Source organism: Conger conger, chromosome 1 (assembly GCF_963514075.1).
Source record: "Conger conger chromosome 1, fConCon1.1, whole genome shotgun sequence".
NCBI lineage: Eukaryota > Metazoa > Chordata > Actinopteri > Anguilliformes > Congridae > Conger > Conger conger.
The window spans coordinates 9804376-9825980 of record NC_083760.1 but is presented as its reverse complement, the minus strand read 5'-3'; the positions used below and the strand labels follow the sequence as shown (position 1 = coordinate 9825980).

At 50.5% G+C, this 21605-nt stretch overlaps 1 protein-coding gene across 2 annotated transcripts; it reads right to left on the bottom strand.

Annotated features, from left to right (window-relative positions):
* Positions 1–271: 271 nt before the first annotated feature.
* cdan1 (codanin 1) lies at positions 272–21456 on the bottom strand. 2 transcript variants are annotated; one of them, XM_061240070.1, is made up of 28 exons: positions 21344–21456; positions 19963–20654; positions 19429–19629; positions 18821–19011; positions 18070–18198; positions 17833–17911; positions 17354–17474; positions 16854–16963; positions 15468–15557; positions 15291–15366; positions 14533–14738; positions 13940–14066; positions 13442–13585; positions 12755–12921; positions 12350–12464; positions 12004–12090; positions 11135–11189; positions 10903–11036; positions 10278–10381; positions 9582–9731; positions 9084–9147; positions 6734–6812; positions 5057–5259; positions 4519–4626; positions 4101–4164; positions 2027–2226; positions 1679–1765; positions 272–1245 (listed from the first exon to the last, which is right to left on the bottom strand). In XM_061240070.1, exons 1-28 carry the CDS (start codon positions 21419–21421, stop codon positions 1102–1104), a joined length of 4005 nt encoding a protein of 1334 aa, XP_061096054.1. In that variant the 5' UTR covers positions 21422–21456; the 3' UTR covers positions 272–1101. The 2 variants fall into 2 exon arrangements, with proteins under 2 accessions (XP_061096054.1, XP_061096062.1); XM_061240078.1 differs by having other exon boundaries at positions 19963–20651; positions 21344–21446.
* Between the last annotated feature and the right edge of the window lie 149 nt (positions 21457–21605).

The window sequence follows — 21605 nt, the reverse complement described above, 5'->3', positions numbered from 1 at the left end:
CCTTTCTAATTGCAATATGACTTCCATGCGTGAAGGTCCGATAAGCTTCGAGAGAAGTGATTTTCTGATAAACAAGTTCGGAGCCTGCTTGTTTGAGTTCATACAGATCAGCAAGATTTTACGGTAATATATCCGACCTTTTCAAGAACATAACGGCTAGCTCACAAAGTACAAACGCATTCTCCTTAAATGTTCATTGTGCTGACACCCTTTGGAATTGGGAACATTTTTAGTGGATGCAAAGTTATTGTAAAAACAATAATAAAAATAATTACTTGTTAAGCAGTTTATTTATTATTTATTCATCACAGTATACGAAAAAAAGGCTTAAAAGTAGTATTCAAATTACAAGTCCAATATGAACTACAAATGTCCATCACAAATGCATTCAAAAAGCATTCATGGGATATGCACATAGACAAGACATTCAGAACTCAAAACCAAGACTGACAATTGGTAGGCAACAGAAGAAACACAATTTTAAAAACTGTTCCAACTCTCCAAACAATACGTAAGATAACAATGTGCCGTATAAACTGTGTAGAGTGGAAATGTGCATATGTCTTTTCTCATCAACTCACAAGCTGAATCTGTCAAGTCCTTATCTGGCTAAATTCCAGCTTTCATTCATAGTGCAAGCCCCACCAAGGTCACTCTGTCTATGGCAGAAGGGTTAATCCTGTATACCAGAATTTCTGGTTTATGTTCTCACCTCAACACGGAATAACTAAGAGGGGGACATTCTCAGACTACAGGTCCTTCGCTGTAAAGTGAGGAAGACCAAGAAATACGTGTCAACAATGAAGGACCGGAGGGGGACACAACTTTGGCACAGGCCGATTCAACACTTAACAACGCCCATCAGTGGGTCATTTGGATATGTACACCTTAGAGTCCAAGAGGGCTGCAGCGTCTGTAGGTATTTGTGGTCTCTCCTTTTAACCAGCAGCCAAATAAGACCCGGAGAACAAGATGTGTGGATTCTTTAGCCAATCAATGACTTAAATTAATCACCACCAGCATGCACTGCTGCCCTCCAGGACTGGAGTATGGCACCGCTCTGGAGTTAGAGCACAGGTGTTTTTCTCCAGAGACTAGTGTTCAGAGAGGGGCCACCGCTTGCTCCCTGTCAGTGTGCTCCCCCTGCTGGTCACTCTGAGCTCTGCAGAGTGTCTCTGTGCGGGCAGGAGAGGGGAGGGGCTGAGAGAGGGCAGAGGTCCACTCCTGGATCCTGTCAACGGAGTCCTGAAAGACAGAATGTGTAGGCAAGGTAAACAAGCGTCTCACGGACCTGACATCAAACACAAATCGTTTAAATTCAACCATTTTGTATTTAACAGAAAAGTTGTTTTGTTTTTTTCCCCCCATAGTGCACTGCAGTGATTTGTGTATAACGTATATGCACTCACCGAGCACTTTATTAGGTTATTAGAGTTATGATGCTTTCACCCAATGTATGCTGGGATAGGCTCCAGCCCCCCCGTGACCCCGTTCAGGATGAGCGTGTTAAGATAATGGATGGATGGAGTTAAGATGCGTTGTGTGTTCAGAGATGCTCTTCTGCATGCCACGTGTGGTTATTTGCATTACTGTCACCTTCCTGTCAGCTTTGGCCAGCCTGGCCATTCTCCTCTGACGTCTCTCATTCACAAGGCGTGTGTGTTCGTGCATCACTTACTGTTGGCCAGGGCAGCTTTGACACCTCTTCCTCTCGTAGCAGCTCCTTCTGCAGTAGCTGCCGGACCAGGAAGAGGAAGTTCTGCCACTGCAGGAAGAGAGAGGACCAATCCAAACAAGTATTGAAGGGGTTAACATTAAAATATACCAAAGGCAAATGTGCAGCCTTGTTAACACATGCATACCCACTCACATAGAAAGACAGATAAACACACACACACACACACACACACACACACACACACACACACAGTCATGTGTACTGGCCTGCATGTCCTGTGATCACAATGCGAGGTACCCACTTGGATCTCACACAGGTCACATGACCACGTGTGGTCACGTGACTCACCTGCGTGTCCGTAGCGCGGAGGACAGCAGCCAGGGACGCGTCTCTGAACAGCAGGTGGAGTGGGGCCGGGGGACCCTGCTCTCGCCCCCACAGGTCAACCAGCTGCTGCAGGAGGGCCCGGGTGGGACAGCCCCCGCCTGCCCCGGAGTCATCGGCCCCGGCGCCCTCTGCTGGCGGGGTCAGGGGTAACTCCGCGGACACTGCGCCCAAAACAAGCACAGCCTCAGTCTTCTCAACCATCAGCACTCTGATGAGAAATCCATTCCTCCATCCACAGAATACAGGTCCCCCCACACTGGCCGCCAATGTCCTTCAAGATTCAATTCCCACAATGACCCATAAAACTACTATAGACAACTAAATATACAACTGTGGTCTCACGACTACTGTCTGTTCTGGCTCCACGGTGGTGGAACGAACTCCCCGTTGAGGTCAGAACTGTACAATCTCTCCCCACCTTCAAGCGCAAACTGAAGACGCACCTCTTCAAGCAGCACCTCTCCCCATCCCTCCCTACCTCCCTGTGAACCTGAATTGTTGTCTTTGTGATTTACGTAGTGTTTCGGTATTTTTAGTTGGCTAGGTAAGCAGTATTTGGATAGTTAAGTTTGGTCACTTTTGCTTTGTTGTTTGTTTATTTGTTTAAGAAAAATAAAAATAAAATGAAAAATAGGCCTTGGTCCTTATCTTTGTTGTACGGGTAGCAATTGAAATTGTACTTCCCTCTAGGGTCTTTCAGCGCACTTAGCCCTGGTTATGGGTATGCACTTTGTTGTACGTCGCTCTGGATAAGAGCGTCTGCCAAATGCCAATAATGTATGTAATGTAACTGTGGCCCTCGAGGCCAGTAGCACTGCTAGTCTTAATCCCTCCCCTCTAAAATTTCTGGCCAATCAGGGGCATTAATTGATCAATTAATTATCAGGTAGAAGATAAATTCAGCAGTACTACCAGCATTGAGGGCCATCTCTGCTCAATATAAATGGGCATCAATCTCCCTGAAGGTCACTTCTGTCCCAGGAATATCCCTTTCAAACCCAACCCAAAACCAAAACAAGGGCGTACTTTACATGAAACGTGGACCTGCGGAGCTTTGCAAGAAAACTGGCGAAATCCCTCAACAAACACATTCAAGCACATCAAAGCACCTTTGCTGCAGTGTTATTCTCGAGAACATTCTAGTCCTTTATTTATTCTACCTGAACCGGAGGACTTTAGACATTTTTCACGGGGCTCAAGACCACTGAATTTATGTCCGAATGTGATGTCTGGACCTCCGGCTTGCCTTCATTGGGCCCCGGAGGCCTGGTCTCTCCCCGGGTTCGAATTCCAGGTTAAACTCTCTCACGGTTCTCTGCTCTGCTTGTGTTCATTGTAAACAGATGGAAAACCTGCTGAGGCACAGCCCCCTCCAGACCAGACGTGTTCAAGATGGCAAATGTTCGCTAAGGTCCGCCAACATATTCAAACTTTTTTCTGTTCAAACAAAAATGCTGCAGATGGGGTAAAACGCAGAGAGCAAAAGTTTGGCTATTATGGTAAATGGTTGGCATTTATATAGCGCCTTTATCCAAAGCACTGTACAATTGATGCTTCTCATTCACCCATTCATACACACACTCGCACACCGACGGCGATTGGCTGCCATGCAAGGTGCCGACCGGCTCGTCAGGAGCATTTGGGGGTTAGGTGTCTTGCTCAGGGACACTTCGACACAGCCCGGGCGGGGGATCGAACCGGCAACCCTCCGACTGCCAGACAACTGCTCTTACTGCCTGAGCCATGTCGCCCACTGTATTATGACACAGTTTTATCAATGTAATATTTCACAGGTTGACTCAGCTGGCTGCCATTGTAAGACCTAAGTTGCATCCATTTGTATTAAAAAGTCGTAGGTGGAAAAGGATGTTCCTTTAAAATCGTTCAACAATAACGGTTTGCTGCAAGCATAGTTCGCCGTCTTGAACATACGTCAGGGCAGAGCAGAAATGTGTTCCGCCTCTATCGAACCGCGCCCCAGCCAGACTGGCTCCTCCCCTGACCCCGCCCCAGGCTGGCCCCACCCATTTCTCACCCAGACTGTGGGCCAGCAGAACGCTGCAGCGAATCAGCATCTGCTCCGACACCGGGGACAGGAACTGTGGGCAGGAGAGGAGAGAGGAGAGAGGCGTCAATCATGTCTGCTGGTCGGTGCTGGGCTCTGCTGGACAATGCGAGTGAAAGCCAAGGCTGAAAGCCAAGGTATAAAAACAAAAAAATAAACACATCCCAGTCTTTGTACAGGCGCTGGAGTTATAGGGGAAAGCTACTGTAAAAAGAAGGAAAGCCCCACGCATTTCTGGAGCACGTTTCATTTAGATCCTCAGGTCTACCTCATGTCTGATACACATGAGTGAGCAGGTACTTCAGGTCCTGTTTATAGCAGTGTGGTAATGGCATCACTTGCTGAAAAAGTGTGCTGAAGGCCAGATGAGCCGTGGAGACTCCCGTACCTTCCTGCAGCTCAGGGACTGCCCCAGCCTCAGCACCAGCTCCTCCAGGGGCTGAACACCCCGCCACTCGCCCTCAGACCTGGGGCCCACGATGATGCTCAGAACCTCCTGTAACAGACACACCTCCGCTATCATCATCGACATTATACTCACATTCATCATCATCACCATCATCATCATCATCACACTCACATTCATCACCATCACCACCATCCCCATCATCATCACCATCATCATCATCAGCACCATCATCATCATCATCATCATCATACTCACATTCATCATCACCACCATCATCATCATCATACCCACATTCATTACCATCATCATCAAATTTAATTAATTAGATCCCTTGGGAGCATAAAAGCAATGGGGTGATATTCTTTTCTCAATTTTGACTCTGCAACACACACACACACGCATGCCTGCACGCACACACACACACACACACACACACACACACACACACACACACACACACACACACACACACACACACACACGCGCGCGCGCGCGTAAACAGTGAGCGGGTCGGCACCTTGATCTCGATGATGACGTCAGACGGTAGAGGGGCGTTGTGGGTGCAGTCCTGGGTGCACAGGGTGCTGGGGTCCCCTCCTTGGGCAGGGGGCTGTGGTTTCACGGCCCCCGCTGTGACCCCTTCCCCTTCCCCAGGGGTAGAGGTGGGAAGGGTCTTCATCAGGCGATCAAACGCTGTCTTCCACTCCCGTTTAATCAGGGCTGGGGAGCGGGGAGAATTCAGACCGGGCTATTACTCGTATGAGGTCAGTTATGCTGTGAAATCCAATAGCCTGAGGCCCCCCTCCACATCCACAAGGTTAAAACCAAGTTTGTTTTGGCAGAACACTTTACAGCAGAGGTTCCCAGCCCTGTTCCTGGAGATCTACCGTCCTGTAGGTTTTCACTCCAACACTAACAAAGCACACCTCTCTCGACAGATAGAGATCTTGCCGAGCTGCTATTTAGTAGAATCAGGTGTTGCCAGATTAGGGGTGAAATGATAACCTACAGGAGGGTTCAATTTATGCTACATATACAGTGGTAGCTTGACTTACGAGCGCACCAACTTACGAGTTTTCCGAGTTACGAGCCGTCGCTCGGTCGATTTTTTGCTTTGTGTTGCGAGCCAAAATTTGAGGTACGAGCGAGCGAAAGTGAACGTGGGAGAGACTTTCATAGTTTATTGAAAGGAAACACCCGGAAAAAGTTGCAACTGGTCGTGCGTCTGCGCTATTTAATGACACCTGCCTAACTCATTTCCGAAACATTCTGAAAGGGAGGAAGAAACAAACCTCCTTGGACAGGTTTTTATTGAAACGCCCTGCAGATGAAAGTAAGGAAAGCATGGCGAAAAAGCAAAAAAAAAAACAGTGAAGATTAAGTTTAGCGAAAGTGAAATGAAAAAAAAAAAATTTGTAGCAATTAAGGAAAACCAGTTTATTTCTTTACATTCTATTTATTTTGTTTTATTATGTTTTTATACAATACAGTGCTATTTTTCTTATTTAAAAACATGTAACAAAAAAATGTGGGTGTTTTTTTGGGGGCTGGAACGGATTAATAGCATTTCAATTAAAGTGAGGAAAGCGTGGCGAAGATTAAGCGTGGCGAAGATTAAGTTAAGCGAAAGTGAAGTGAAAAAAAAATGGAGCAATTAAGGTACGTACAGTAATTATACTTTATAAAACCATTTTATTTCTTTACATTCTCTTTCATTATGTTTTATTATGTTTTTATACAATACAGTGCTATTTTTCTTATTTAAAAACACGTAACAAAAAAATTGGGGTGGTTTTTTGGGACCTGAACGGATTAAGGGCATTTCAATTAATTTCAATGGGGAAAATTAATTTGAGGAAATTGAGTTACGAGCTCGGTCACGGAACGAATTAAACACGTTTTTTTCCATATTTCCAATTTCTTTCCCCCAAGCACACCTGGACAAAGATATAGATGATTTTTTATTTCCCAAGAAATCTAGTCTAAGATCTATTGCGCCCACTGTCGTATGTAATTTACGACTTCGTCATGCATGTGACTAGGCATGTGACCAAGGACACAAATAACCATGAGCAGTGTGAGAACATGCTGCCCTGTGTGTCAGAATCTTCCCCCATTGGTGTCGCAGTCTCTGTATATCACATACTCTCAGGCTGAAACCATTACCGGATGGATGCCCCACCCCCTTCAGTACCTGTCATGTTGGTGGACAGCCAATCACAGGCTTTCTCCGTGGCCAGACGCACGGTGATGTTCTCTGACGTGGTCAGAACCTGCAGAACACAACGAGCATGTCAGTGAGGCGTCTCATTACATTACATTATTGGCATTTGGCAGACGCTCTTATCCAGAGCGACTTACAGTTGATTAGACTAAGCAGCAGACAATCCTCCCCTGGAGCAATGCAGGGTTAAGGGCCTTGCTCAAGGGCCCAACGGCTGTGCGGATCTTATTGTGGCTACACCGGGGATCGAACCGCCGACCTTGCGGGTCCCAGTCATGTACCTTAACCACTATGCTACAGGCCACCCCTGCCTCAGCACTCAGAAGCATACAGATACAGACTTCTCCTCAGTTCCCAGAATGACAGAGAAATGTGTAAAGTGTCTCAGATAACAGGATTTAACTGCTCTCAGGAAACTCCTTGTGTATATTTTAGGCCCTGGGTTTTCAAAATGTGTGTTTATGGACCCCTGGAGGTCATTGAATGTACTGCAGGGGTTCCCTTACCATACACGATATGCAAGGACTATAAAGATTTGTGGCAAGTGGGAAACCTTCTTAAACAAAATAACTGTACTAACGTATTGGAAGCCTGTACGTTTATTTTTTAATTCTTTATACTCTAGCATTGTGATCTTGTTGTTTTGCGAAGATTTACATCTTGCTATTGTAATCCGCTTGTAATTTCCATAACAGGCTTAACTAGTTTACAGAGGATCAGGTTTTCAAAAGATTTTCCGCCAAACTCTAGGGTAACTGTGCCTCTTAACCCTGATCTGTGCACTTGTCTTCTTGTTATAATTTGCTCTGGATAAGAGCATCTGCTGGTAAAGTAATGTAGTATAAGGTGCTACAACAATGTGATGTAGTGTAATGAACTACACTGTAAAGTACTGTACTGTAATGTAGTGTCATGCAATGTAATGTGTTTTAATGTAATATAATGTAGTGTAATGGGGGAGTGTAATGTTCAGAGACTGGAGTCTGTGATGTTCACTGCAGTGGGAGGTCTGTAGTGTAATGTAGTGTAGGGTAGTGTAGTCTGGGAGACTCACTGCGGGGGAGGTCTGTAGTGTAATGGAGTGTAGTCTGTGACTCACTGCAGGGGGAGGTCTGTAGTGTAATGTAGTGTAGTGTAGTCTGGGAGACTCACTGCAGGGGGAGGTCTGTAGTGTAATGTAGTGTACTGTAATGTGAGACTCACTGCAGGGGAGGTCTGTAGTGTAATCTAGTGTACTGTAATGTGAGACTCACTGCAGGGGGAGGTCTGTAGTGTAATCTAGTGTAGGGTAGTGTAGTCTGGGAGACTCATTGCAGGGGAGGTCTGTAGTGTAATGTAGTGTACTGTAATGTGAGACTCACTGCGGGGGAGGTCTGTAGTGTAATGTAGTGTAATGTAATGTGAGACTCATTGCAGGGGAGGTCTGTAGTGTAATGTAGTGTACTGTAATGTGAGACTCATTGCAGGGGAGGTCTGTAGTGTACTGTAATGTGAGACTCACTGCAGGGGAGGTCTGTAGTGTAATGTAGTATACTGTAATGTGAGACTCACTGGGGGGGAGGTCTGTAGTGTAATGTAGTGTACTGTAATGTGAGACTCACTGCGGGGGAGGTCTGTAGTGTAATGTAGTGTACTGTAATGTGAGACTCACTGGGGGGAGGTCTGTAGTGTAATGTAGTGTACTGTAATGTGAGACTCACTGGGGGGGAGGTCTGTAGTGTAATGTAGTGTACTGTAATGTGAGACTCACTGCGGGGGAGGTCTGTAGTGTAATGTAGTGTAGTGCAGTCTGTGAGACTCACTGCAGGAGAGGTCTGTAGTGTAATGTAGTGTACTGTAATGTGAGACTCACTGCGGGGGAGGTCTGTAGTGTAATGTAGTGTACTGTAATGTGAGACTCACTGGGGGGGAGGTCTGTAGTGTAATGTAGTGTACTGTAATGTGAGACTCACTGCGGGGGAGGTCTGTAGTGTAATGTAGTGTAGTGCAGTCTGTGAGACTCACTGCAGGAGAGGTCTGTAGTGTAATGTAGTGTACTGTAATGTGAGACTCACTGCGGGGGAGGTCTGTAGTGTAATGTAGTGTACTGTAATGTGAGACTCACTGCGGGGGAGGTCTGTAGTGTAATGTAGTGTACTGTAATGTGAGACTCACTGTGGGGGAGGTCTGTAGTGTAATGTAGTGTACTGTAATGTGAGACTCACTGTGGGGGAGGTCTGTAGTGTAATGTAGTGTACTGTAATGTGAGACTCATTGCAGGGGAGGTGTGTAGTGTAATGGGGGACTGTCATGTACAGAGACTGGAGTCTGTGAGACTCACGGAGGGGGAGGTCTCCTCAGGCAGTAGGACTCGGACAGCCTCCGGGCCCTTCTCACTGCAGAACCTGGGGTCAAAGGTCAGAGAGACAGAGTCAATGCCACACAAGCAGCACTCTGGACAGTCACATGGGAGTGCACCATCCAATTAAAATATTACATTAAACAACATGGGACTACATGGAGCAGGGCACATTATAGCCACTGTAACACTGGGACCCAAGTATCACAAACACAACAAGCTTCTCAGGCACCAGTTCTAACACTAAATTCTAAGTTCTAACACTAAGTTTTACATTACAGTTATTTAGATAAAGTTTTTATGTGACTAACAGTTGATTAGACTAAGCTGGGGACAATCTCCCCCCGGAGAGCTGTGCATATCTTAATATGTTATCGTGGCTACACCGGGGCTGCAAACACCAACTTCCAGCACTATACTGCCTGGTGAGGCCTGGGTGAGTGATGTCATAGTGGTGATGTCACAGTGATGATGTCACACCTGGTTCCGCGCTCCAGCGCCTGCCTGCCCCGGTCACACAGCTGTGCGCACACAGAGTCACTCAGCTTCAGAGCGCTGCAGTCCTCTGAGCCCAGCTTCTGCCGCAGGGCCTGCTCCCCACTGCGCACCAGCTCTGAGACCAGTGTGGCCCTGCAGTCACACACACACACACACACACACACACACACACACACACACACACACAAACATATACACACACACACACACACACACACACACACACACACAAACATATACACACACACACACACACACCCACACACACACACACAAACATACACACACACACACACACATATACACACACAAACATACACACACACAAACACACACACACACACACACACACATATATACACACACACACACACACACACAAACATATACACACACACACACAAACATATACACACACACACAAACATATATATACACACACACACACACACACACACAAACATATATATATATACACACACACACACACACACACACATACACCCAAAAGCACACACACACATGCATGCACACACACACAGAAAAAGTGTCAAACCCCCCCCATTAGGCACAGGGCTACATCAATCACAATGATAAGGCCTATATAAACATGCCATGGCCTTGCACACAGACCCTGGTCTTTCACACAGAAACAGTGGGGGAGGGGTCGGGGCTCACTTGATGTGTTTGACACAGTTGGACGCCACCCTCTCAGCCACAAAGTCTACGGTGCGCCGCAGGGACGGTGGCTGGTTGTGGAAGAAGGCCTGCTCCAGCTCCACCTGCAGAGAGACAGACAGACAGACAGACAGTCAGGCAGGCAGTCAGGCAGGTAGACAGACAGACAGTCAGACAGACAGAAACAGACAGGCACATACAAAAAGACAAACAGGCAGTCAGACCGAGGCAGAGAGACAGACAGACGGACGGACGGACTGACGGACGGACTGACGGACTGACAGTCAGACGGACAGACAGACAGACAGGCAGGCAGGCAGAAAAAGACAAGCACACACAAAAAGACAGGCACAAAGACAAACAGGCAGTCAGACCGAGGCAGAGAGACAGGCAGACGACAGAAAGAGACAAAAACATACAGAGACAAACATACACACATACATATATACACACACACCCACACACAAACACATAGACACACACAGACACAGATACACACAAACAGGCATATGGACACAGACAGGCACAGAGACACAGAGAGAGACAGGAACAGGTGCCATATCAGTCACATTTAGCACTGAATCGCAGTGCCCGTCCAGCTCCCAGTCCCTCACTCGGGGGGTACCTGCAGCTTCTGCTGTGCCTTTGTGCCGGGGGGTCCCCGGGGCTCGGCCGAGGTCGGGGTGATCTTGCGGATCAGGCCCCCGCTCTTGGACGAGCTTCCTGCCACGAAGGCGGCGAGCAGCTTGCGAAACTCGTCTAGGAGAGGAGGAGAGGAGGGGAGGAGCGGCCGTTACAGAGGACGGCCAGCAGAGCATCGACCCAAAAACGCAAACGTGTCGGGTGTGTGCACTCACTCAGGAAAGGGCAGCAGGTGTAGAGGAGCTGCTGGTCCACCAGGGGGAGACAGTCCTGCAGGACGAGTCAAGAGACAGGCGCACCAGTGACGAGATGTCCCACACTTCAGAGCAGGGCTGTTCAGTACTGGGTGTGCTGTTCAGTACTGGATGTACTGTCTTTTTGTTTTTTTGTTTTTTCTAGATGTGAAGAACCTCATGGACCTGGCTTGTAACTCTCTCTAACATGTCTCACTCACTCACTCACTCACTCACTCACTCACTCACTCACTCACTCACTCACTCACTCACTCACTCACTCACTCACTCACTCACTCACTCACACTCACACTCACACTCACACTCACACTCACACAGTCTCTCACTCTCTCACTCTCTCACTCTCTCACTCACAGCAGGCTGAAGTTTCTCCACAAGGGAGAGCTATTAGCACTCAAGTAGCTGAATGGTGCTTTGCATCAATGACACCGTGTCCCATTGTTCCACATTAAACTGCACAAGAGGTGAGCTTCTGTAAGAGCCGAGTAATAAGAAAAACCAGCGACGGCTGTGGAGCTCCAGGATAAGGGCCCTGTTTCACAAAGCAGGATTACTGAGGCAGCTGGATAACGGCACCAAGAAAACCCAGAACCCTCCCAGATCGAGAACATGGACTGAAGCTCCAGGTTTTCCACTTAGCACCGTTATCCAGCACCGTTATCCAGTTAGCTCAGTAATCCTGCTCTGGGAAATACCCACCTGGACTGAGTACCACTGCTCCAGGGACTCCCGAGTGGATGATCATATCTACAAACCACGACACTTTATCATATCTATAAACCGTGACCTCCAGAGTGGGACGCGTCTGGACTGAGGATCTATCCACTCACCAGCCCCTGGGAGGCAGCGGGTTTCTCCACCATCTCAGTCTCCTCCAGATCACTGCTGAAGAAGAGGTCCTCAGGGAACACAGGGATCTGACACCAGAAGGGAGACAGAGAGAGTGAGATGATCTGAGAATGAGACAAACCCCAGAGTTATCCACTTCACTCACTCACTCACTCACTCACTCACTCACTCACTCACTCACTCACTCACTCACTCACTCACTCACTCACTCACTCACTCACTCACTCACTCACTCACTCACTCACTCACGCAACACGCAACACACACACACACACACACACACACTCACACACACACTCACACACACACACACACACACACACACACCTGGAAGAGCCAGCCCAGCAGGGCCAGGATCAGCAGCTGGTTCAGGTAGCTGACGTCCCCATCCCGTGGCTGGCTGGGGGAGCTCTCGCCCCCGTCCCGACTCAGCACCATCCCCCTGAGGAGCACACCGCGTCAGCGGGCAGGGCAACGCTCCAGCTCAACATCAGCACGTGCATCTGTACCCACCAATCAGCTGAAAGCACGCCCGGCCCATTTATACCGTTCTGATCTTTTAATGCTCGGGGATTAGAGCGCGGAGGCTGCGATGACAGATAACGATGTCTAATCAATTTGCCACAGGAGCACTCCAGTCAAGTTCGAGACACGGCTGAAGGATAATCCAAGCGAACAGGACGTACCGGAGCACAGCAAAGGGGGTCCGAATACGCTCTGAAGCCGCCGTACCTGTAGAGACGCAGCAGCAGGCTCAGGGCCCGTCTGTAGCACTGCAGATAGGGCCCGCTGTAGTCCAGCATGGAGAGGAACTCCACTACCCAGGGTACCGTGAGCACCGTACGCCGTCTGCGCACACAGCTGCGCAGCACTGCGCAGACGTCCAGAACGGGAGAGGTCTGTGTGAGGGGGGGGAGGTGACATCCAGTCAGAAACGCAGAAGGACAGACAGACGTATCCAGCATCTGCAGAACATGCAACAGCAAAGGTCGCAGCTACTCTGAAGCAGGAGAGAACCAGCTTCCTCTACAAGTCTGGTCAAGGTTTCTTCCGTTTTTCTGTGTCGTTGTGACCCTAAATGTACTCTTGGTGGGTTCAGGCCTGGATTTCTGAATTGCTTTGTGACAATGCCATTTGTAAATAGAGCGATTCAAATAAAACTGAACTTCACTGACCCTCCACTCTACAGGGGTGAAAGTATATGAAGTCATATCCAATGACTTCTAAAGCATATGATGATGAAGCTTTTTTTCCAATATAAAGAGACAACATTTACTACCATGTCCAGCAACAAAACAAGAATGAAGGAACTATATTAACATACAATATTAGGATATAAAATATCATTATTATTATTATATAGTAATTATTCAAAATCAGACTCGTTGAGGTGACGGAGAGACTCGGCCAGCGGCCCACCTTGCTGCGGAGGCAGAGGGAGGCCTCCTGGATCTCCCTGGCGGGGGGCTCGGAGGTGCGGTAGGGCAGGAAGGAGATGAACCCCAGGAACTTGGCCAGGAGGCGCGCGGTGAGGAGCACGGAGGAGAACCGCTGCTTCTCGTCCTGAGGAGGAGACGCAAACACAAGCGCACGCCGCGTAACCCCGCGTGTTTTTATAAACACTCCAGGCACGAGAGCCTGAGGTAGCATCGAGCTCCGCCCCTCTTAACCTGCTGCTCAGACCTGGGTCAAACGCGTAATAGTTTGGGATTCAAATACTTTTCTGTGCTTGATTGATTGTGCCTGGTGCAACTGAGCCAGTCAGGAGGACCTGAAGGCGGGGTTTGCACTTTTTGAGAATGTTTCATAGGTTCCAATATACCAGACAAAAGCAGTGAAGCACAGAAAAGTAATGTCAAATGTCATGTTTGACCCAGGTCTGCTGCTGCTTCGTATCTCTCTCCCTCTCTCTCTCACCTGCTGCTCCATGTCCCCCTCCCCCTCTCCCTCCCTCTGCGCTCCGTCGGGCCCCAGGATGGCCACCTCATCCAGCAGGAGGAGATGCTGACCCAGGCTGTCTGTCAGGTGCTGGTTCAGCTGGCAGCTGCAGGGGGGGTCAGGGATACAGGCATTAGTGTGGAGGAGTTCAGTCGAAACTGAGCCGCCAATACAAATGATTGCGTTTCAGTAAAGATTTTACCTCTCCCCTCCACACAGAGACACACACACACACAGACAGACAGACACACAGACCCCCACACCGCCAGGTTAGCCCTTTCAGACACAGGGTTCATGTGCAACAGCCAAGTTACAGATTAACACAAACCTCTGAATGTGTGACTGTAGTTTCTGTGCCCAGGAGGTGGAAGTGGACTTAAGTAAAACTGTTAACTACAATCCCTTTTTTTAAACTTTTCCATTAAACCTACCAACTCTACCAAAAAACTTTTGTTTCCTTAGAGGAGCCCTGAACAGCCAGTTAAGGTGCAGGGAAGTTCAGACGTACTTTTCAAACACAACACTGCGTTATGACAGTTAGAGTTAGAGGCGGTGTTTGGTGAAAGCCCCACCTGCTGGCTGACTGCAGGAAGTCCCTGAAGAACTCCTGGTGGCCGGGGAAGGAGGGCGGGGGGCAGGGCCCCAGCAGGCCCTGGGGCTGGATCAGCCGCTCCTGCAGACGCTTCAGCCGCCCCAGGCTGTCCGCTCCCAGCATGCCCAGCAGGTCAGGGTCCGGGGCGTCGCCCGGGGAGCCCAGCACCTGGGGGCCCTTACACATCTGGGCAGGAGGGAGAGAGAGGGAGAGGGGTGTGTGTGGGTGTGTGAGACAGATAGTGTGTGTGTGTGTGTGTGTGTGTTTGAGAGAGACATTGTGTGTGTATGTATGTGTGTGTGTATGTGTGTGTGTGCATGCGTGAGAATGACAGTGTGTGTGTGTGTGTGTGTGTGTTTGTGTGTGAGAATGACAGTGTGTGTGTGTGTGTGTGTGAGTGTGTGGGAGTGTGCGTGCGTGTGTGTGTGCGTGCATGCATGAGAGAGACAGTGTGTGTGTATGTGTGCACATGGGAGAGAGTGTGTTGTGTGTAGGTGCGCATGGGGGCGAGAGTGTGTGTGTATATGTTTGCGTGCATATGAAGGAGTGTGTGTGTGTGTGTGTGTGTGTGTGTGTGCGTGTGTGTGTGTGCATTACTCAGGTTGAGTGTGTGCATATGGCTTGCAGATAAAGCATATGCACATGTGTTTCTCAGGCTGTATGAATGTTTCGGTGTAGCTTGAGTATCTATGTGTGTATGGACACCCCCCAACCCCCCCCCCCCCCCAAACTCCTCACCTGAACCAGCTGCTTCTGGAAGAGCCGTGCGAAGTGGGCGTGGTTACCCGCCGTGGTCAGCTGACACACCATCCCTCTGAGACAGGGGCGAGAGACACAAAATGGCGGTCACACCGCCGAGAGCAGCAGGAGCAGAGAAAAGTGAAACCCAGAGGAGGCTCGTAACAGGCCGCTCACCTGACCCTGAAGCCCAGCGCTCGCTCAAACTCCCAGCCCTGCTCGCGGTGACAATCCTCCCATTCCCGCAGGAGCTCGTAGAATATGTCCCTGCAAGACACCGCAACACCGTTTCCATTTCACCCGTTACTACGGCAGTTACTTTTTTAAATGTTTTTTGAGCTTTTCATATCATCCTGGAGCTTTCACTTTGTGTTCATACTCATCCAAGCAAAACAATGGCAATTTTGGTCGAAGTATGAATATTTTAGTGTCCAACTGCTATTTTTCAGTTTTTGTGAAGCGATTTCCCACGTAAAATGTTGTATGCCTCGCCATAATTATCGAACGATGTTGCCAAATGTTAACACAGTGAGAGCGTTAACACAAAGAGCGCTCTTTGGGAACATTTTGTGGGCGTTTCAGATCCTACAACCATGAAGAGAATGCTTATGCGTGTGGGTCTTTAAATTTGACCAGTTACAATGGCAATTATTTCTGAAAGACTCAAAACAAAACATTTTTTCAAAGTGTTTAAGAATCTGCAGGAGAGTATTCGGGGCAGGGGCAGAAGCAGAAGCAGGGGCAGGGGCAGGGGCAGGGGCAGGGGCAGGGACAGGGACAGGGACAGGGACAGACAGGGGCAGGGGCAGGGGCAGGGGCAGGGGCAGGGGCAGGGGCAGGGGCAGGGACAGGGACAGGGACAGGGACAGGGACAGGGACAGGGACAGGGGAAGGGGAAGGGGAAGGGGAAGGGGAAGGGGAAGGGGAAGGGGAAGGGGAAGAGGAAGAGGAAGAGGAAGAGGCAGGGTAGAGGCAGGGTAGGGGCAGGGACAGGGACAGGGACAGGGGCAGGGGCAGGGGCAGGGGCAGGGGCAGGGACAGGGGAAGGGGAAGGGGAAGGGGAAGGGGAAGGGGAAGAGGAAGAGGAAGAGGCAGGGTAGAGGCAGGGTAGGGGCAGGGACAGGGACAGGGGCAGGGGCAGGGGCAGGGGCAGGGGCAGGGGTAGGGGCAGGGGCAGGGGTAGGGGCAGGGACAGGGACAGGGACAGGGACAGGGACAGGGACAGGGGAAGGGGAAGGGGAAGGGGAAGGGGAAGGGGAAGGGGAAGAGGCAGGGTAGAGGCAGGGTAGGGGCAGGGACAGGGACAGGGGCAGGGGCAGGGGCAGGGGCAGGGGCAGGGGCAGGGGTAGGGGCAGGGGTAGGGGCAGGGGCAGGGGTAGGGGCAGGGGCAGGGGCAGAAGCAGGGACAGGGACAGGGACAGGGACAGGGACAGGGACAGGGGCAGGGGCAGGGGCAGGGGCAGGGGCAGGGGCAGGGGCAGGGACAGGGGGGGCAGGGGCAGGGGCAGGGACAGGGGGGGCAGGGGCAGCTGAGGGGCTCATCCTGTAAGGCCTGGGCTGTACCTCTGCTTCTTGAAGGTGTGGAAGGCCCGGTCACTGCTGAAGTTGGAGCGGTTATCAGTGGCCGGCTGGAAAGGCACGGACTGGATGAAGGGAGGCATGGAGGGAGACACCTGGAGGAGAGGGGGAGAGAGAGAGGGAGAGAGAGGGAGAGAGAGAGGAAGGGAGGGAGGGAGAGAGGGAGAGAGGGAGAGAGAGAGGGAGAGAGGGAGAGAGGGAGGGAGAGAGGTTATAGGTTTGATTCCCAGGTATACTGCCATCATACCTTTGAACAATGTACTTCACTAGAATTGCTTTGGTATATATCTAACTGTATATATGGATACTATGTGAATACTCCTGTGTGAAACCAAGTTGCTGTGGATTAGAGCGTCTGCTAATTTCCTGCATACTAACATAATGACAGTGTGTTCCTGTAATGTAATGAAATGTGTGGTGAAATGTGCGTGTGTATAAATGCACTGCTTTAACAGGAGGAGTACGGCCCCAGGGGAGCTCTGAACCTTGGCTGAGCTGGACCCCTGAGCCTGGGCCAGGCGCTCTCTCAGGGAGGGGCAGAAACAGCCCACCCTCTCGTTCTCCGCCAGGAGCCGCAGGGTACACCTGTCCAGGTGAGACACCAGCCTGAGGGACAGGGAGAGGCACACAGCGTCACTGCAGGGCACTCAAATCCAGGAACACATTACATTACATGCCAATTGGCTGACGCTTTTATCCAAAGCGACACAGTTGATTATACTAAGCAGGAAACAATCCTCCCCTGGAGCAATGCAGGGTTAAGGGCCTTGCTCAAGGGCCCAACGGCTGTGTTGACCTTATTGTGGCCACACCGGGGATCCCAGTCATGTACCTTAACCGCTACGCTACAGGCCGCCCAGAACACCTCTTCTATATGCCGATGTTTCTTAAACTACGGTTCAGGAGAAAGGTTTAAGAACCAGTACTATACTCTGCACTAAGAAGTGGAGGTGAGGGGACTCACTCAAACTGATTCTCCAGGACCCGGACTGCAAAATACACACAGTTGTGCAGATTCCTGAAATATCGCTTCTCCAGCACGTCTGCAAAAAAAAAGAAGAAGAAAAAAATAAAATAAAAAAAGACAACGTTGGCTGCAAAACTTCAACCAGACACAAGGGGCACTGTGACAACTGAACATGAACGAACAGTACAAGTCAGAGTGAGATGTAATTCACAGAAGTACAGATCCAGAACGCACCCACTGCTCCTCCTTCCTTTGGTCCTTTGCCCTCTTCCTCATCCTCTTCCTCAGACACGGACGCGGCTCGCGACGTCAGGAGCTGCAGCACGAAGAACAGCTCCAGGAACACGCTGGGTACCAGGTTCTCTGTGGATCACACACGCACACAAACACACACACGCACACGCACACGCACACCACACACACACACACACACACACACACACACACACACACACACACACACACACACACACACACACCACACACCACACACACACACACCACACACCACACACCACACACCACACACACACGGCATTACACAATAGTAATGCAGTAGGCTACATTACCAAATGTTGGAATACTACTCCCAACATTCTTGAGCATTTAATTTCCTTTGAATCAATTAACCCTCCAGTCCCAAGCCCAATATGAAGTGGCTCCACCCACAATCCCAAGGCCTTCTGGCTTTGGATGAGAAAATTGAGAAAGTTGAGAAAATTTAGTAGGGTCTTAATAGGGGCTCAAAACAATATTATAGCAGCCATTTTGATTGGTTGAAAAGGTAAATGGTCGAGAGTTCCATATGGCACTCTTGGGATTTTACGGTAGTAAATTATGCTTGAGTGCTATATGGCACTGTCAGGACTGAAAGGGTTAACAGGTTGGACTGAAACCCTGCACACACAGGGCCCTCTGTGGCAGTGAGTTTGAGACCCTGCGTTAGAATGACGTTAAGCGTGTGCGTTTTCCAGCAGGCCCGTACCGGATATGCAGGAGCAGTACAGCTGTGCCAGCAGGTCCAGGGCTGAGGAACACGTCACCTTGGAGGGGTCAGGGGAGCACAGCTGGGGGTCACAAACGGGCCGGGACCCAGCCCTGCCCCCGGGTTTCGTGGGGGTGCAGGGGTCCGTGGCAACGGGCAGAGGAGAGGAGGACTGCTGGGCCAGTTTGGATCTGAAGGACAAGGAGACGAGAGGAGAGGAGAGGAGGAGAGGAGGAGAGGAGAGGAGAGGAGAGGAGAAGAGGAGAGGAGAGGAGGATACAGCAGGGAGGGGGAGACAATGCACCACAAAAAAGTCTGTCTTAAGTAGTTTTAGCCTTGCAATGAGACCTAAAATCTTATCTTCTTTCTCTTAGGGAGAAAATGTTTGCTTAGTTTAAGTTACTGTTTGCTTTACAAGTGACATTTTCTTACCCCACTGGCAAGTCTTCAGTTGTGTAAAACTCTCTTATTAAGTAAAGTTTAAATATAAGACAAAAATTCTTGTTGAGATTGAGAATTTTGTTTTGCAGTGCATTAATCACATAGTCCAAAGTGATATTCTCCCCTGGTCTGCACACCCCCTCCTAACGCCTGTTCTCCATACATACTTCTCTCTCCTCAGGAGCTCCCTCTCTTCCTCCAGGCTTCCGGAGAACGCCTGAGCGGGCAGCGCCCCGTTGCCCTCTGGGATAGCGGGAGGGCTGGTGGGCTTGCAGAAGGGGGTGGAGGTGAAGCAGCTTTTGGGCTTGGAGAGGGGCCGCTCCGCACTGACCGGAGTCGGGTTGATCCGGCGGGAGGGCTTGCTTTGCCTGGGAAGAGACTCAATCAGCACAGAGCGGGGGCAGCCTGCAGCCCAGTGGCAAAGGTACAACGACTGGGACCCAGAGGGCTGGTGGTTCATATTTGTGGTGTAGCCACGCTGAGATCTGCACAGCTGTTGGGCCCTTGAGCAAGGCCCTTAACCCTGCATTGCTCCAGGAGGACTTAGTCTAATCAAGTCGCTTTGGATAAAAGTGTCAGCGAAATGAGACATGATTATTTATGTATTCAGAGTGAATGGGTGCCCAGGGGAAGACAATGCTTCATTCTGCGTGAAGACATAAGAGCCTTTAAGAAGAAAGGGTTCTGAGAGGGACACTCACTTGGGCGAGACGGGAGACGCCCCGACGGGGGGAAAGTCCTCCATGTTGTTGAAGTTGAGCTGCGGGGGGGGAGGAGGGGATGTCAGGCCAGGGTCCGACCTGCCGCCCGCCCCACCTCCACCCCCACCCCCGCCCCTCCTTCCCACGTCCCCCGCGCCCCTCCCCGCCGGCTGCCGGCCCTGAGGGGGCCCCGACCCGCCGCTCCTCCTGCGGCCCCGGCGCTGCGGGACGGGGCTGGGGGAGCCCGCCTCCGACGGGGACAGCATGAAGTCGCCCAGGCTGGCCCGCTGGGCGGACCTCCGCTCCGGGGGCAGGGCCCTGACGGCGGGGCTCCAGCCTCCGCCGAACGAGGGGCTGCTGAGGGTGCTGATCCCGCTCAGGCACTGGGAGCCGGAGGGCACGTCGAATTCAGCCCCGCTCACGGGCGACACGGACGGGGCGGGCGAGAAGAGCTGGACCCGGCTGGCGCTGCGGTGCCCGGCCCCCCCGCTGCCCGCCCGGGAGCCCCGGCGCTCGCTGGAGAAGCCGGGGCCACGCAAGGGCCTGGAGCTGGGGGTCTTGGCCGGCGTGGCGGGCCCATTGGTCAGGGCGTGGCTGCTCTGCTCGCGAAGGAAGTTCAAAAGGAAAGGCACAAAGTCTTGTCTTGGCACATGGAGCTTCACCAGGGCCTCCGAGTCGTCGTCGTCGTCCTCCTGTCAGAACGCAAGACAGGCACAGGCGGGGCTGAACGCAAGGAAACGTTGGCATAAACATAGTGACAAGTGCATCACAAGTTCTTGGAAATGATACAACAGTGGCAACCGTAAAACTGGAACTCGAGTTATATGCAGCCAAATATTTTTCCTACTACGAGTTTATTTTCAAGGCTTGAGTTTAACAAGGTCAACATTAACCGTTTTAAAATATGATTCGTAACGTTATCAAGCTCGGTGCGACGGATACAGTCTGGTCCAGGTCAAAAGGAAAGGACCATAACTTGCAGTGCACTGTCTCGCCACGTATAGTTAGCCAACAAGTTTTGACCATCTCCAACAAGTGAAGCAACAAGAGTCCGGTGTTATGACAGAACAAACGAGTCAAGATTTTTGCCTCATGTAGTTCTGTTTCGTGCATTTGGACATTTTAAAGTAAGACGAGTATATTTACTGCTGCGCACCACCTTCGGGCACTGGAGAGCAAGAAAAAGAGAGCAATTGATTGCACACAGTTAGGAAACTCGCTAGCTAGCTAGCTACCTAGGCTAACTAACGTTGGAAAAATCAGCGCACTGTAAACAAGTTTATGGTGCAAACGCGAAGTGTCACTCCGTTATCTTGTCACTGTTACCACGCCTGGGTGCGTCTGCAGGTGTTCACGTAGAATATGCTGTTCATTCACCAACCTGCCCGTATTTAAGCCACTGCACGGCCTTGCTCGTCTCCACTTTCCCCAGAAGCACGGTTTCCAAAAGAGCCGCCATTCTGCACTGAGCAGGCTCCGCTCGACTCCGCTCGCTGGCTGGACTGAAGGGGGGCGGGGGATAACCGCGAGAGCGCGCACGTTGCTGCATTGCACTCGGTGGCGCGCATTAGTACCGCAAACACAGAAATCCCAATTCAGCCCTCCACGCACTAAAAATGATGCTACTGTATCAGGAACTGTGT